This window comes from Gymnoscopelus microlampas (genome assembly GCF_963454915.1).
Source record: "Gymnoscopelus microlampas genome assembly, chromosome: 6".
Lineage (NCBI taxonomy): Eukaryota > Metazoa > Chordata > Actinopteri > Myctophiformes > Myctophidae > Gymnoscopelus > Gymnoscopelus microlampas.
The window spans coordinates 24796949-24814722 of NC_139943.1; the positions used below are offsets into that span (position 1 = coordinate 24796949).

At 41.3% G+C, this 17774-nt stretch overlaps 1 protein-coding gene across 6 annotated transcripts in view; it reads right to left on the reverse strand.

Annotated features, from left to right (window-relative positions):
* Positions 1–1505: 1505 nt before the first annotated feature.
* LOC311047802 (basic helix-loop-helix ARNT-like protein 1) overlaps positions 1506–17774 on the reverse strand; it is a 34737-nt gene continuing 18468 nt past the window's right edge. For 4 of the 6 annotated variants that reach the window (XM_084060696.1, XM_084060694.1, XM_084060697.1 and 1 more), the window contains 10 exons: positions 17522–17671; positions 11392–11469; positions 11075–11321; positions 9835–9941; positions 9476–9626; positions 7201–7280; positions 6856–6964; positions 6287–6380; positions 4967–5060; positions 1506–4839 (listed from right to left, as the gene is read on the reverse strand). In XM_084060696.1, the coding sequence (XP_083916822.1) occupies positions 4682–4839; positions 4967–5060; positions 6287–6380; positions 6856–6964; positions 7201–7280; positions 9476–9626; positions 9835–9941; positions 11075–11321; positions 11392–11469; positions 17522–17671 (1268 nt within the window). In that variant the 3' untranslated portion in view covers positions 1506–4681. The remainder of the gene's footprint in view (positions 4840–4966; positions 5061–6286; positions 6381–6855; positions 6965–7200; positions 7281–9475; positions 9627–9834; positions 9942–11074; positions 11322–11391; positions 11470–17521; positions 17672–17774) is intronic. The other 2 variants (XM_084060699.1, XM_084060698.1) reach the window with 1 other exon arrangement.

A 17774-nucleotide genomic window follows, 5' to 3' on the forward strand; every position in this document is an offset into this window, starting at 1 on the left:
GAGAGGTCTTGTACAGAACACGATGCAATTCATATCTGAGAACAGTTTTCACCCCATCCCAGAAATTCTGTTATTTTTCCCAGTATAAAAGCTGGCAGTTATTCTCCTAAAAACGGGTTCATTTAACAAAATAAATGCATGTACTGTATTCATGAAAGAGAGAGGTTTACAGAGAATACACATCTGAGAATCTAATGTTTTCTTCCCATGCGTAAAACACCCAGTAGCAAGTCCAATGGAAAAAAATGATCAAACTTGCACTCTCAATAACAAGGTTGTTGCAAATAGAGCCCAACTGATACTGGATGTTGGGGGCCTATACTGATATAGGCTCAGATAAACAGATATGTATACATACTAGATATTGTGTATATACACACACACACACACACACACACACACACACACACACACACACATGTAGGCATTAGTTAGAGGCAGATACCTCAGAAAATATAACAATCAACCTGCCTCAAATCCCAGTTTCACTTCTAGCTTCAACACTGCTGCTTCCAGTGAAGAAAAAAGAATAGAAAACCTCAATAAATAATTATGTTAATTCACAACCAAGCAAAGCCACATCAAACAAGGCTCTGCAATGTTTTTATTTATTTTCTATGTATTTATTTCATTTTATTTATTTATGTTTGAGGTAACATACACTTCTGTAGTCAATCAACATAAACAAAAGGCAGAACGATTTACTTTTGTCACTGACAATGTATGTATTTACATGATGGATAAATAAATGTGATGTTATTAAGAAATTGGTGTGGTCTAAAAATGACACATTTTGAAGGCATAGGACATATCTGAAACTGATTGACCTGACTGACCGGGTATTTACAGGTTAAAGACAGTTTACCTGGCAGTTATTTTCAAACTATTAGTCAAACTCATGGAAACGTATGTGTGGTCAACTCAATGTTGTGATACTGACATGATACTGACCATGATACAGACACGATACTGACATTTTTATTTTTCTTCTTTTTTACCCTTTTTTCTCCCCAATTTAGTCATCATGTCAATGAATTCCTCCCCTCACACATTTGTGTGTTGTCGCTACTGCTGACCATGATACTGACATGATACTGATGCTGACCATGATACTGACATGATACTGATGCTGACCATGATACTGATGATACATCAGGCCCCGTCACAGGGGCCTGATGTGACAGGGCCCGATATCCATATACAATTCTACTTATAATCGTAACAGATTAAACATTTCTCTCCCTGGGAAGTATGCTAATAATTATGTGAGAATCACATACTAACAGACAGTCCAGTTTAATGTAAAATCTGATATTTGGAAATCGATGAGATGTTTTCTAAATTATATAAGCAACACAATACACAATAAAAATAAAGCTTACATTTTAATTGGGTGTTGGGGCGGTAAGGGACCTGGATATTGGGTAGGGGGCACTGGCCCTACCCTGGCCCAAAAAAGGTTGAGAAACACTGTAGTATAGCGAGGGAAGAGTCAGAATCGAAAATGACAGAAACAAATAATTTTATTTTAAAAATATTTCACTGCTGATACATACAATACACTCATCATACTCATATATATTTGCATAAAGTATACTCTTAACATGATAATATTTAAAGATTTGATACATTATTGTCAGGTGGGGAGGGGTATATCAACAAGGGGACCACTTTATTGTAGTGTGTAGTGTAAAAACATTGAAACAGAAAACCACTATAACAGACACAGTAACCTCACAAGCCACCTGTATTAGAATTTTGTTGCTGTCGGGTGGACACCTTACAGTATATGTCCAAAACTGTTACTTTTCTGAGTTCAAATGAAAAAATAGCAGATCTACAAGCTCAAAACGCATCACAAATGCGTTTTGAGCTTGTAGATGTGCTACGTTTGCTACTTGTGACACTGTAGTGTAGTATAACGAAGTAGGACATTAATTCAGAAAAAACACAAAAAGTTAAATTATGGAGATAAGAGGTTTCTGCCCGACAGCAACAAGATGATGACAGGGGAACGCGTAACATCGTATAGGCCCTGCCCAACCTCAGCGTTTTTCCTGTCTTCTCTATTTGACCGTTCCAACAGTGCACTTTCTGATTAAGTAATAACTGTTTGAAACTGTGTAGAAGCATAGACCAGTGGTTCTCAAACATGTTTGATGTTTGTATCAAGAAACCCCAAATTGATCATTTTTGGCCATCGATTCACCGCTTCAAAAAATGCGGTCTCCCAAAAGAGATTTTGTCAAGATTTGTCACTTTAAAAAACAAATAGCAGAGCTACAAGTTCACAAGGTGTCCTGATGTAACACATTGTGAGCTTGCAGACTGGCAATTTTCGAATAATCGAAAACAAAATAGGGTTAAACTGTTCCTCATTTTACTGGGGACCACTGGCCTAGACAATAGGCTGTTTCGATACAGTTTTGAGGAAACTGGTATGACCATAGAGTGGGCTGCCTTAAAAGGATGCCTTGTCCTGCCATGAGTTTCTGCCACTAGCACCATTTGGCATCCATTAGCAAACAACCTATTTTTATTAGCAGGGATACACAGGTCCGCAGAAGGGACCTTTGAAATCAACTGGAAAAAAAAACGCATAAAAATTGTCTTGCCTCTGGGACTCATGAGATTCCCCTAGGTACATCATCCCTAAATCTAAAAACTCACAGGCTTCTTCCCACTTTGCAACAAGGGGCCTGTTAGATCTAGAGGGCTGGCGAGGTTGAGAGATAGGTTGTGTTGAAGATATTAAGTATGTAGGAAGACAGACAATGAAAATAAGAGCTCCAATCAGATACTCTCAAATGTCACTGACTGACCCTGTGTTGTCATGGGATGCAATACAAACAAACTATGTTAGATCTACCCCCATTGCAAATGATGGATCTTTTGGGTTATTAACATTGCCTTGTTTTCAATATCTGCCCCTGTGCTTCTAGACCTGTTTCCAACCCATACTCGAATCTGGACTAGAAAGATAGTTTGCACTGACGGTTAAATGTACCCGCAAACAAGGGTTTGGTAAGTGCCCAATAGACCAAATCTGCAGATTTTAAAATCAATTTAACTCTAGGGCACGGTCACACATACACATCAGAAACAGACCGTTCTCTTCCCGTTATGGCACGTAGACGCACCATGTTCAAAGCGTGGAGTTCGACATTGATAACTTTGACCAGGTGTTAAACAATAGGAAAGAAGGGCATGGTTGACCGCTCATGGTCGAGGTTTTTGCATGAACGTTTCTTTCAGTGAGACAACCACTCCAACGTAAGTCAAACGAACTACACACCAGCTAATCGATTTCTGTGCGTGCCAATAACGCTCTGCCCACAATCTGCAAGACAACATGGGTAATTGACTTATTTGATGCCTCGTTGCCTACTCCCTTTCAGACGTGTACTGTATGTGTGACCGTAACCTTATGCCTCCAAGTTCTCATGTTGCAAGGACAAATTATGTGAGGCAGTTCCTTAGACTTGCAAACCCCCAGCAGAGCAAAATGAGAATCTGTTTAAAAGGCATGTTCAGTGATCCTAGCACAGTTGTGCTGCCAAAGATGGCGCTTTTTTTTACAGGTCCTTTTTTTTATATACAGCCTTTTATACCACATCTCATAAATGTCATTGAAACATCTCACTGGCTCAGGGCCTGCATTTATAAGAAGTGCTGATCCAGTATCGGCATTACTTTTCAACTACAAATGAGTTCATCAGCACTCCTAGTTTAGCCCTGCTATTTTCACTGACTCTATAGTCAGCAAATAAACTAGTAAGTTGAATGTGGGCCAGGACCATTCTCTGAGTCATGGGAGTATGAGCAGGGTTGCACTATAAGCTGAAGAGGTGGACATTTTGTGAGCCCCACACCCCCTTTCACCACCACAGTTGAGGTACTAGGGGGTTAAATGGCAATTTTGCTGATAGCTGGAGGCACACTTTACCTCGTGTGCATTTCCCCATTTAGAGATTAATTGGATAATATGGCAATTTTTGGGGAGCGCAACACAGGTATACCTATTTGTTTGAAATAATGTTTTGTTGTCTATACGGGGTTTCCTTAATATACAGTACAGTCACAGTTCTGACAGGGGCCATGGTAGGACACTGATGTCAACTGATCTCCCAATGCCCAACTCCACACCCTGTCCACCTTCTACAGCCAGCCCTCTCTGAAACATTCTAGCAAGTAAGCAACAAAATTCCAGAACTGTCCACACTGCAAAATGCTGAATGTCACTTCAACTCAATTTTACACTCAAGATTTTAGAGTGCAGGAAACGGAACCATGGAGAGCTGTGAATTGGCTGGAGTGGAGTCGGGTAGGGAGTTGGTTGGTTGTAGGTTGGCATGGCCTGACGGAGCTCAGAGTCACTGATAGATAGAGTTAAGTCACAGAGGAGTTCACTGGTGGCTGCCATGATTCAACAGCTATCATCCTCGTTCATTCACGGCCACCGCCAAGTAACAAGTGACACTGTGTCCGGCCTGCTTGTACAATGCTGGGCATCTCACCATGGCAATGTCACATGAGGAGGACCTCGTTACATATTTGCAGCCAACAGTTCGGAATTAATAACAGCAAGGTGGCACCCGTAGTGCAACCTGACAGAACTCTTTCCATCAGTGGCTCTGGTCTTATGGAGGAGTCATTCTCTCCCTGTCTTGCGTTCCAGATCTCACAATGGCCAGGGGAGGTCACTGAAGTCAACGGGGCCCCCTAGGCCGGCGTCAGCCTCCAACAGAGACATGATGACGGCCATGGCTGCTTCATCGTTACTGGGGCTGCTGGAGCCAGGCTCATCCATGATGTCTATACTCAGGTGGGAGTTGTCGCCTAGATGATGTAAAACAGAGGAGAAAAACATATTGATTAACCCTGCTCAATCAATACAGATAGATTTAATTATATGACAGTGGGTCTTGTGGTATTCTCTGTATGTGTGTGTGTGTGTCATACTCACTCATAATAGACTGGTTGGAGTATGGGTATCCTATTGAATCTGGACCAGGGATGATCCCTGCTGATGGCAGCTCAGGTGTCCCTCCATTTTGAATCTACAGATAGAACGCATAGCTCAGTTTTCACTGGAGACAGAGGCACGCCATATAGAATAGATCACCTTTCAAACACAGGGGACTACAGATACTGTATACAGCTTTGTGTTTCACCTCAACAAGGACGTTTGCACATGCACATGAGTGGTGAGTTACTATCTGTACTACCCTAATTAACCCTATCCTCATTAAAGTAAATCTGTGCTTAGTTACCCTTACCCTGTAATCTTTGCAGAAGATGTGTAAACTCAAAAAACAAACACACAAGTCCAAAAATACAATAAAAATGTTTATTCTAATAGAAAATGACACAATTATTACTCAATACTTGTCTGCTGCATCATTAACATTTTTACAATCTTATAAGTGAACCATGTCAATGTCATATCCCACAGTGGGCCTATTTTATACTAGCAAACCTACAAGTTCACAACATGTCACGAGTTATGAGTTTGTCGATCTGCTATTTTGCAATGTTTGATATTTTTGCCTATAATGACATGCCCAAAATAGGGACACCAGGTTGAAAGTGGTTAATCAGCACACTATGTGTACAATTATTAAAATGGTTAACAATCCTATTTTGAAACCAGACTCATATATTGCTCACGTGTATTCCTAGTCTACAGAAATAAGAACGTGCACAGATCAGGTGTCAACCACACAATGACCTTGATAGCCCAAGACGTTGTAGCACACACTGACACTATACTTGACAGACACAGCGGTTTCACATGACACAAAACAACTACTGTATAACGCCCGAAACCCACAAGACGCGCAATCATGCGCGTCCGGGCGCTGCTTTTCTTCCACTCCATATTAATGAATGCAGCCGTTCTCACTGGCCGTGCACGGCCGTCACCCGTGAGACTGGCTCGCACACGTGAAGATTTTCTTTCCGCTCTGGGCGGGGGGAAAAAAACGTTTGTCCGCCGGCATATTCTCATAGAAATACATTGTATTTAGGATGGCCAGACGACCCGCTGTGGCTGGGATTGGCGAGAACAGTCATGCACAAACCTGCACATGCACTGAAGAGTGTGTGCTGATGCTGTTTTGGTGGGTTTGGTGTATAAAGGAGAAAATCGGAAGCGTATGTGAGGGCTCCACTTCAAGAATAGATACTCACTGGGGATGTTCAGAATTGTGTCTCTGTGTGTGTGTGTGTGTGTGTGTGTGTGTGTGTGTGTGTGTGTGTGTGTGTGTGTGTGTGTGTGTGTTACCTTCTTGCCCCCAGGGGAGCAGGTATCAGGAGGAGGGGTGCTGGTGATGTTCAGTGGACTGGAGCCACAGCTGGAGGGAGATGAGCCTCGGATCCTGAGAGAGAGAGAGAGAGAGAGAGAGAGAGAGAGAGAGAGAGAGAGAGAGAGAGAGAGAGAGAGATGTTTGCAATGACAATGGCAGAGTAGGGCTGCAACTCATCATTTCTATAATTAATTCATCTGTCAATCATTTTTCAGATGATTCAACTAAGCTGCAGTTTAAGGTAATAAAGTACAATGTGTATCGGAGGAGACGTGGTTGTCTACCCTCCCCCCAAAAGAATAATGAAAAATATCAGAATAAAAGAATAAAGATAAAAGAATAATAATTGTGTATGGTTTTGAATGATGCAATAGAATGACTCTTGCTTCACGTCATCCGTCTAAGTAAAGTACAGTCATAAACCTTTATTTAACTAAAGAAGCAAAGGCAGTGGGTGAGTGACTTTTTCCTTGTTCAGTGTTCAATTCTGTCAAGTGCCTGGCTAACTGGTAGGAGATTGGAACATTACAATCACATCTGGAACTACCTCTGTATTTCCATCACTTCATCAGCAATCATACGTCCGATCTTTCCAGCTCCTGCTCTCGTGCCTCCTGGGATTCCTGGCACTGTCTGCAGCGCCCGCCTTCCACCACCTACCAACCAATAGTAACACAGCATGACAACGAGACATTTTTTCCCCCCAAAATAGCGAAAATAGCAGCTCCACAACCTCACAATGTGAGTTTAGGTAGTTATAGGGAATATGCATCGATTAAATTGGTCCGAAATGTAAATAAAGTAATGGTAACAATTGTTTTTCCCAAAACGTTACCAATACATTATGGTCAAACTTGGAGAGTAAATATTAAAGGTTCAAGTAGTATTTTACCCTCTGAGGTGAGACAACTGTCCATACTCTGTGGAGAAGCTGCAGACTGAGGGTATTCTGACCCTTCCATCAGGGGACACCTGTAGAGCACAGATGCACAACAATATGTCATTATGGTCAAAGTAGTAAGAAAATAATCAACACTTAAGGAAAATATCATTTATATCAAATATCAAAAACAACTTCCTTCAAGCAATTAAATTTCAACTGTAAGCAAGAGGAGCTTATTAAATGCGTTTTGATAGACTTGCTGTATATGCTGGAAAGTATGTGTGATTGGGATAAATTTGGTATGACATTCAAAATTAGGCTTTGAACATCAGAACATTTTAATCTTAAACAGACCTCAAATTAAAATAAAGAATATAAAGGGAAACACTTTTCAAACTCTCAAAATGATTCTATAATACTGTACATTTAAAATTGTATTGTAAAGTAAATGTCGATTACTCGACACCATAATCATGAAAAATACATCACTTCATTTGTCTGAGGAGTGAGGACATAAGGACATGTTTAATTTAGATCAAGCCATGTGATCACTTTTATTTTGTAAATTTAAAATGTTTATAAAATGATATGCAATTTTCCCATCATAATCTATGGCCTAATACAGAAAACACATCAGAAATGCAAGTGCAATATTTTACAATATCACATAATTGTATGTAAAGTTTTACAAGCCTAAGGGTGGATTCAATAATTTCACTAGCTCAATTAACTCAATGATTGTAATAGGATTTTAACCACTTAAACCCCAGCACCCGTAGTGTGAGGAAAATTGCACTACTTTCAGCTATGACAACCCTGAGGTTGTATGTGTACTAATCTGGTGTCTGTGTTTCAGAGTGATTGGGGGGCGGAGTGTTTCATCAGTGAGTGGAGATCTGGCCCACCTGGGGTTCCCTCTATATAAGAGACTGCAGGACCAATCTTATACTACCTTTCTCTCTCTCACTTTGCAGCTCACTGGGAGCATTTTTTTTCATTTGGTTAATTTTGTTTTTCACACACTACATTATACACTCATCCATACACTGCATAATACCACTGATTGACTGTTTGTGTGAGCTTCCTCCTTTGTTACAACTAAGCGGAGCCATTTGTGACATCAGCAAAGATATTTCATGTAGAGGGAAAACAGAAAATCTACTAGAACAGAGCCCTGGGGGACTCCGGCCAACCAAGTGTAGGGTTTTAAGTGGTTAGTGCAAGGTAGAGGTTTAGGTTGTGTTAATACCTTGTCATCGTGTAACTAGTCAAATTAGTGACATATAGCGCACCATTGAGCTGTTGATTAGCAATTAATAATCCGAAAATTGCGTCTCATTGGCTTCCGTTGTACGATGAAACAGCTCTTAGTATTTGAAGATCCAGATCCGCTGATCCAGTCCGGGACTTCTTCCTTCCTTCTTCCAGAGAAAATGCCTGAATCTACAGGAAGTTTGGATGTTTCTTTTAAACTAATCCCGCAGGTGTTGTGGTGTTATATATTGTCAGAATCAGCTTTGTTTGTGCTTGTTTATGTGACTTCGAGAGCTGTTTCATCATACAATGAGACGCTAATTCTGGATTGTAACTGTTGCTACTATAAATTAATATAATTTGTTATTTCTCCAAGACTAAGTCCAAGTTCATGATAAGGCTGTAGTTAATGTGTATGTATACATTATTTCATGGTTATTTGAGTCAAGTTATTGTAATGCTTTTATTTTGAAGTGTCAAAGTCCAATTCTGTGTCTCATTTGGTCTGCTCTCACGTGAAATGGGGTTCACAGTTCACACAGGACTTTTGCATTAAGCAATTAAGAAGCAGCAAGCAAGAAGCAGCAAGGTGCAGAGGCTCCGTTTGTGTTGGTCACAAGAGACTGTCTAAAGTCATAAGAAAGGGTTATAAGTAAGGACCTGAAGACTGAAGAGTACTCCCTTTATGTGTAGCATGCAGCCAACGAGGTATTTGTTTGTTTGTACTGTCTGTATTTTACTCTGGTAAATGTCTATTTTACATGCTGTGCATGACGCCATCTTATGTTATTGTAACATGCTTATTTTATGTTTATAGTTTTCATGGTGGATTGGAGGATTTGAAGTCACCTTCAATAAATCAGTAGCTTGGAGGGAGTTACATGGATTATTCATTTCTAATCAACTGCGCAACGGAGCGCTATTATGTGGCTAATTGGACTAGTTACATGACAAGGTAAGAAACACAACCTAAACCTATACAAAAGTGTCCTTGCACTTTAAGAGAAGAAATAGCATGTGTGTTACTTACGACACTACAGTGTTGGTGGAGACAATGTACTCCACCTCCTTGGTCCACGGATTCATGAAGCTGAACCATCGGCTTCTCAGTGTGATGAAGGAACCGTCTTTGATCTTGAACTTGTAACAGTTGGTGTTGATCTTCTCTCTCATCTGAAGGACTGTTGGCAAAAACAAACTAAATGGATACACACTCAAGGTAGACTCGCTAAAACACTTTAAAATATTTGTTCACGTGTTTATTAAATTTCAGTATCATGGTCAAGCTCGAAATGCGTCGGAACATGACGCATTGTGAGCTTGTAGATCGGCTATTTTTGGCGAAGAGACTACAGGGGTTTCAGTGGTTATGTATGAAGCCGTATCTACCTTGTCTGTGGCACTCTGCTAGGTGACCAATGTCGTCCTGGTGGAAATACTCATAGAAGGAGGTGCCCAGCAGCTCCTGGGGCAGGTAGGCTAGGATGGCTGTGGCTCTGTACAGAGAGGCAGGGAGCACATGTTCAGTGAGTCTAGGGCTGTCACCATTACAACATTTAAGTTGACGATTCATTGTCATACAAATACAAACAATTTAATTGTGTTTTTGGCATTGGACATTGAAACAAAATGAATACAAATTAAATTTCTGTTTGCCTTTTAGGCTTAGTAATAAAACATTGTGCCGGGCAGATATGACAAATAACTTGAATATAAAAATAAATTACTCTCATATTCAATCATTTTATAGTTTTAAAAAAAACATTTAAAAGCGGAAATAGATCTATTTCTGCTTTTTTTATATTTGAAAATGTATGAACATTTTTCAACATGGAAAAAATTATGAAAATTATGCAAAATAATTAAGATTATCTCAAATAATTAGATGATTATGTAATAACTGTGACAGGCCGAGTCTGCTGGTACAGCTGCTACTGTTCTGAGGCTAGGAGTGAAAACGATGAAAATGAACAAAATGCACAATTTAACCACATGAACCCTAGCGTCCCAATTCTGGGCTGATATGCTATAATAGGAAAATGTTTGGCAAAAATAGATCAGCTATTTTCAGCAAAGAGATTTTGTAAAGAGGGAAAAAAGAGGGGACCAAGTATAGACCCCTGGGGAACCACCCAGTCAATGAAAATTTGGGTTTAAGTCGTTAATATGCTATCTCTATTGGTTCTCAAAGTGGGGTCCGGGGACCCCCAGGGGTCCTTGAGGGAGTTCCAGGGGGTCCCCAGCTAAATGATGGATAGTTAGGAACCAAATCGACCCTTATGGGTCTGTAACTCTGAGAGTGTACAAATGGAACCAAATGGACCCTAACCCATTGGTTCCATTTGTACACTCTCAGAGTTAAATTAAAAGATGTTACAATATAAATTGGGGTCCCAGAGATAGAAATGCCATTAAATGGGGTTCCGTAGCCTAATGCATGTCAAACTGGGGATCCTTGAAATTAAAATGGTTGAGAATCACTGCTAGAGCCGTAAAAATCTTCTCTTATCTTGTCCCTGGCATATCTTTTCAAATGGGGGTCTGCGGGCTTATAAGTGTCAATTTGGGGGTCCTTGACATGAAAAAGTTTGAGAACCACTGCTCTACATCATGAGTGTGCACTCCTCACCTCTGGTCAACAAAGACGAACTTCCCGTCTATGGCGTGTCGCGAGACGTACTCCGTGGGTTTCACCCTGATGTCGGCCAGGCTGGGCTGCGGTACGATGTGGGGGTGCAGCCTGCCGATGGCCACCAGGCAACTCAGGTTACAGCCCTCGTTGTCGGGCTCGTTATCCTCATCCAGGCCCATCTTGGTCGGAGGCCAGCTCTTCAAGTAGCCCGTACTGTGGATGGTGCAGAAGCTTTTTCGATCCGCTAAAGAGAGTTGGGACATGTTTAGTCAGGGAGAGTGTGTGAAGCAGACGGAGGATGAAATTATAATTACCAATAGAACAGGAGACAGTGGAAGGCCATCCCACACTGTGGGTGGTGGAGAAATAAGGGTGAGAAGGGGAGGTGGGTGCTGATGAGGCAAGACAAGGAGACAAGAATAATTCAGTGAGTAATATATTTATAGAAGCCATGCTAGGATAGGTCAGCTTGGGCGGATGTAGGCGGCACAGTGGAAAGAAAAGAAAAGAGATGTGAAGAAAATTTTAACCTTGTGATTTGATTGTTTTCTGGGTACCGTTATCAAATTGAAAAATCTGCTTTTTATGTCTTCTACGTTAAGTATCTAGTTGAATCCAGAAACCATCTAAAGGGGCGCTTGACACTGCACTTACCACAATTCATCACTGTCAGGCAGATAACATTAATTATTAATGCCCTATTTTATACTTCATCACAAGACAGTGTTGTGCAAAAGTAGCAAAAATAGCCTATCTACTTTTTTAGTAGATGGGCTATCTGAACCGGGCTGGTTCAGATTCTATTAGGGTCTGTTTATCATGTGGTGCGCTGTGACACATTGTGAGCTTATAGGTCTGATATTTGACATGCAACACCATCATGTCACAAATAGGCTGATCTAGGATCATGATAATATAATAACATAGCATTTCCCAGCCGGCCACAGTGGCCGGTGATGTTTTTATTTAACGGTCAATTAAAATTTGTATCTGTCAATGGCGGATATATATACCGGCTAACGGAAACCTTGGCGTCTACCCTATCTCTCTACACTCTGTTTCCTGTCTACACTCACTTGCATGACCTGTCTTTTTTTAAACATACAAACATACTGGTTACTAAGCTATTCCCTTCATTGTCCATTGGCCTTAATCAAGTAATAAGCAGGGAAAATATACAGACAGCCATGTCCAGCAGGTCCCATAAGTCAGACAGGAGCCCGATTGCGATAGGCTAGTTCTGGTCTTTAGTTTCACGGCATGCACATCCCATAGCCTGCAGGGACGATTGCTCTGTGATTATTCACACAAAATTGACAGTTGTGGTTGACTGATTTGAAAAATATGAGTGAATTGTTGTCCTTGGCCTCCTGAAAGTATGCACAAGAAATATGACACCGGTCAGCCTAGCAGTAGGTTATGTGAGATTAGCTGTGGACACACGCCCACACCGGAGATTAATACAAGTATGAGTGTCAAAACATCAGACCAGTATTTCTGATCTGATCAGAGTTGGCAATAGCATGATTGAAATCGCAAAGGTTTTGTTAAGACCTGATTCCCTTGTGAAAAAGAGCAGTTGGCTGAGAATGTTTAAGTCATGGAACTAGACACCTGGGGGCAGTGGCTCCGGACATACTGTAAGCGGAATTGGAATTGGAATTCCCAGCTGCATTTCAAAGTGTGAGGCAATACATTGTCCTCTACGCACTCTATTTGCTGTTTGTTGACTAGAGTTCATGCTTACTCTGCTTATTCGGATTTCGCACTTAGTCGCTCTGGATAACAGCGTCTGCAAAATTCCTAAAAGATTGTACTGTAATTCCAAATTGTGTCCTTGAGCAAGACAATGATCCTTAACTGCTACCAATGAGCAGGTTGGTGCCTTGCATTGTTTCCTCTGCTGTCAGTGTGTGAACGTGTGTGAATGAGTGAATGTAATGCACAGGCGCTTTGGAGAAAGGTGCAATACAAATGCACCATTTACTATTCAGTTCAAATACTGTATCAGACCATTCATTCATAATATATAATCATTCAGGAGTCAAGCATAGAAGTGCCCCTATCTGAAATCTAGTGTTTGCAATCAAAAGCACTTAGTTAATGCTTGGAAAACCAAGTAATATATGACTGTCAATGATATCTTCTGTTATACAGCCTGATGTGAATTGAGGTTATAGTTACAACGTAGCCTAATGCCTATAGTTTCTCAAATGTTATTCTATCATTTGTCATCCTTCTCGTGGTGATTTGGACATTGTGCTGTCTGTGTGCGGTTTATGTTTACTGTAAATGCAACCCTTCTCACATTTATGATCCGTAAGACTTTGTTATTGTTGTTTTTGGGCGGTGCAACCGCCCCTATATGTGAGGTTTGGACCCCCACCCATTGCACCCCCCCAACCCTGCGCTGTGATTGGCCACCATTGTACCCCCCTAACTCTGCACCGTGATTGGCCACCATTGTACACTGGTTGACTCTATTCAGGACCGTGTTTGGCTAGTGAAACACATGATACATGTGCAGTCCTATAAATAGGACTGTGCACTTAAAAAAAACACATTTATAGTTTTTTTTTAAGTGAATCACCCACTGTGATGACCACTGCGACCACACCGCCCACTTCACACTGGGTGTGATTTTTATACTAGATGTGTGGCTAAATAAAAGTCAGATTAACACACAACAGTGTCTAAAGTGGCCTACATCCTTGGTTGTGTAATGCTCCTATGCTAACTGAACTGTGATTCCTGGCTCATGCAGGCATGTTGCACTCAAAGGTGATATTTCACTTTCAAACATGTTTGGGGTCATTTTAACGTCTACTCAGGCTTTTGTGAACACCCCGGACAGTTTTTAAGTTGCTTGATTCAGTATTTAGATATGATATTCATTTCATCAGACACGCCCCCTTCCTATACAAACCCATTGTAACTTCAAACTCCAATTTAACCATGATAGATTCATCGAAAACACTCGTCCTTGGTTCTGGTGACTCATACTGTCCTCCTAATATGTGAGGGGCAATGTTTTTTCGATAACTTTTTTCATCATTAGTATTATTTATTTATTTTTCATTTTCCCAAAAAGATTACGCATTAGAATGACGCAAATATCAGTCACCAGAACCAAAGACGGGTGTTTTCGATGAATCTATCATCATCATTAAAATGGAGTTTGAAGTTACAATGGGTTTGTATAGGAATATGGCGTGTCTGATAAAATTAATATCAAATATCTAACTACTGAATCAAGCAACTTAACTTGCCTGGGGTGCTCACAAAAGCCTGAGTAGACATTAAAATGACCCCAAACATGTTTGAAAGTGAAATATCCCTTTAGGGTGCAGCCTATGTGGACAAATTCTGCCAATGCTTTTCAATGGGAACGGAGTGGTTTGTTGCCATTCGCGGATTTCCGCAAAAAAAACGTTCCAATTGAAAAGCATTGGCAGAATCTGCCCGCATAGGCAGAATAAAAGTTTGGTGTGACTGCATCCGAAAGGAAAAAATGGAAGGAAAAAGATGCAAAGCAGCACACAAAACAAAATGGAGAGAATGGAGTCAGGCAATGCAATGTCTTGAAGCCATTTCTTACAACAGCCAGCGCACACGCTCACCAGCTGAAAACAAGTCAGCTTCCTCTGTTGTATGTGCAATGTACAGTATAATGCCAGCAAGAATGTAAACGAGAAGTTGCCGTTTCTCAATAGAACAACTTTAACCACATAAACCTTAGCATCCCTATTCTGGGCATGTCATAATAGGCAAACATTCTGCAAAGATAGCCGATCTACAAACTCATGTCGCAACGCAATGGGTTGTGAACTTGTAGATTGGATATAGGGAGGTGACAAAGTATAGATCCCTGGTCAATACAGTAGAGTTTAAGTGGTTAAATGCAAAACAACCACATTAACTGCTTAAACACTGCATCTCTGGCCAAATATTCTACAAGGGTTATGTATATAGACCATACCCGTAGGGGGATATGAGCACCCAAAGTGTGCAGTTTGGCTTATGCGCTGAGAACAGACAGTTTATGAGGGATCGAAAGTGAGTTTGTACTGTGTAGTCAGTGTGTACACACACACACAATCCCGTCGTGGAGGCACAGAACACACACAAACACCCCGTCGGCCGTCGCCAACACACACGCGCGAGCGCGCACAACCACACACCCCACGGTACATCCATGCGGGCCGTCGCCCGTCGCGAACACACACGGGCGTCGCCCAAGCACACTTTTAGATCCAAGTCTGCGTATGTTGGACTCGCGTATCCGCGCGCCTGGTGTAGCCGGTATCATTGATAATCAATTGGATGTAAACAAACGCGCTGTACGCTCAACGCATACGCTCGCTTTGAAAAGTCTGGTGTAGAGTGCACTCTAAGAGTGGACGGGGTCTATGCTGCAGCGTGGTGTTGCCATGTCGGCCTATTGTAAGCGCTTTAGTGGCAATATTGGTGGTATTGTGTTTTGGCGTTGGTTGTGAAAGTGCAGGTGGGTGTGGGGACGCGTTATGAGCTTGTAGATCGGCTGTTTGCCAAGAGGCAAGGTATATGTGTGAAGGCGCTTCGTTTGGCCTTCTTTTCATAGACCTCGTTGCTTGTAGGGTTCGTTTGGTTTGGCCTCGTTTTCATAGACCTTGCTGCTTGTTGCTGCTTGTTTCTCTCGCGAAACCTGGCAACGACGCATGCGCAGTGTGATCAAGAGTCCACCCAAGACACCGCCGTGAGATTACTAGAATTATAGTAGGATAATACAACTCAGCCTCAACTCGTTGCTCTGACACCACCTGGTGCAGCAGCTAATGTGGGGAGTAAACACTATTTTGTGAAGAAAATTGTTTTATTGAGAAAATACAGATTTTCATCACAATTTCATTGCTGCTGCCTTTATACACATTGACGACAGAAGAAACTGACATGTTTTGAGATGTGGATTGCGGTTATATTGGTGCCACTGGCTGTTTTTAGAAATTTTGAATCGGAAATTGTATCTCGTCAAATTATAGATATTAAAGTCTGACTGGGCTGGGTTGAAACTAGAAAAATATCAATACCACATCAGAGTCAGAGAACGGCTGGTGAGACAGCCTTTCACTTTAGAGAAGTGTCAAGAGTTTAAAAGGGAAGGGGAGGAGGGGGTGGGGGACAGATAAGAGTAACACTGAGGCGTCATTTTTCCTCCCAACTAACTTCTGCAACAGCCACGTCCCGTAACTATGGTGCTGATTTCATTGGATAGCATCGCTTGCGAAACTCAGACATTCAGTAACAGTGGAAGAGAGACGAGTCTGACCCAGACAATTTCACAACTCTGCTGCCCTGATGTTAACTGTGTTTTCAGAAAATTGTTTCTGATAGAATTTTAGAGGAGACATAGGCCATGCAGTTGCTCAATATTCCATTTACTATTTATGGCGAGTTTGTTAAAAATATTCGGGGAAAGAAATATGTTTTGAAATAACATTTCTAGATGCAGACGATGCCAACTCAACATAGTCTCATTTACTTTCACCGTCAAGTACTATGTGCAGTTTCTAAATATATTATAACCGATTCAGATTCATGCCTATGTTCCCTCAGCCCTATGTTCCCTCAGTTTAGGGTTAGGCTTGGGGTTAAGGTTGGGGTTAGTGTAAGCTTTGAGGTAGTCTTGCGTAGCCAGACAACTATTCCACAATCTCCGAATGCTATATAGAGTCTAGAACTACACCTCCCGAAATCCGAGAGAGGAAGCTGGCACTTTCGTTCCAAGAAAATATATTTTAAAATATCTTTACATTTTATTTTTTAATTTCCATTTCTGCTTAGCATCAAGCTATATATGCTTAGATGATTTTGATTTATATTAGGATAAGTTTGCGCAACTGTAAAGACGAAACGGAAGTGGAGAGGAGGCTTCACATCCGCTTCATATTTCAATCATGATCAGAGCTTCCGAGTCCCAGACTGTATGACCGGAAACATTTGAAAATTGTGGGAGGCAACAGTGGCCACGCGAGACTAGCTTTGAGGAAACACAGGGCTGAGGGAACATACGTACATTCCAATGGATTACCACCCTATTGGTGTGCTACCCGGTCGACGGCGAGGTCATCACAGCTGTTTCCCGCTTCTGTCAGTGCACATACCTTGTTTTAATATTATCAGAAACAAATGTTGTTGTTGCTTTATAGACAAAATAGAGATCTGCGTCATGACACTGAGATCAGCCAATTAAACTAGAAAGTACTGTTCCTAAAAAAAACAGTGTGGGTGGAGTTCCACTCGGCTCCATATTTGTACAGGTATTCGGTCAGATCAGAGGTTCTCCATGATTTCATGCAAAGACGATGCAAACAGACGAGTACAGGCAACCACGTGGGGTAGTCCTGGAGGCGTGGGTATGGCAGAAGTTGGTTGGTAAAAAATGACAGGTAACAATGAGTTATGTACCTTTCTTCTTGGAACACGTGGAGGGGAATTCCTTGTCTTCTACTTTGACAGAGGGCCTGTTGCACTTCATCCTGCAGAAGAATGACCGTCTGGCTCCAGAACAGAGTCTGGATGGACCTGGGGTGATATCTGTCTTCACCGGCAGACCAGCTGGAAATGTACATTTATAGTCAAAGTCTATTCTATCATATTCATTTGTCAATTACTTTTTTTTTTATTATATTACTATCAAAGCATAATTTCTCGCATTGTA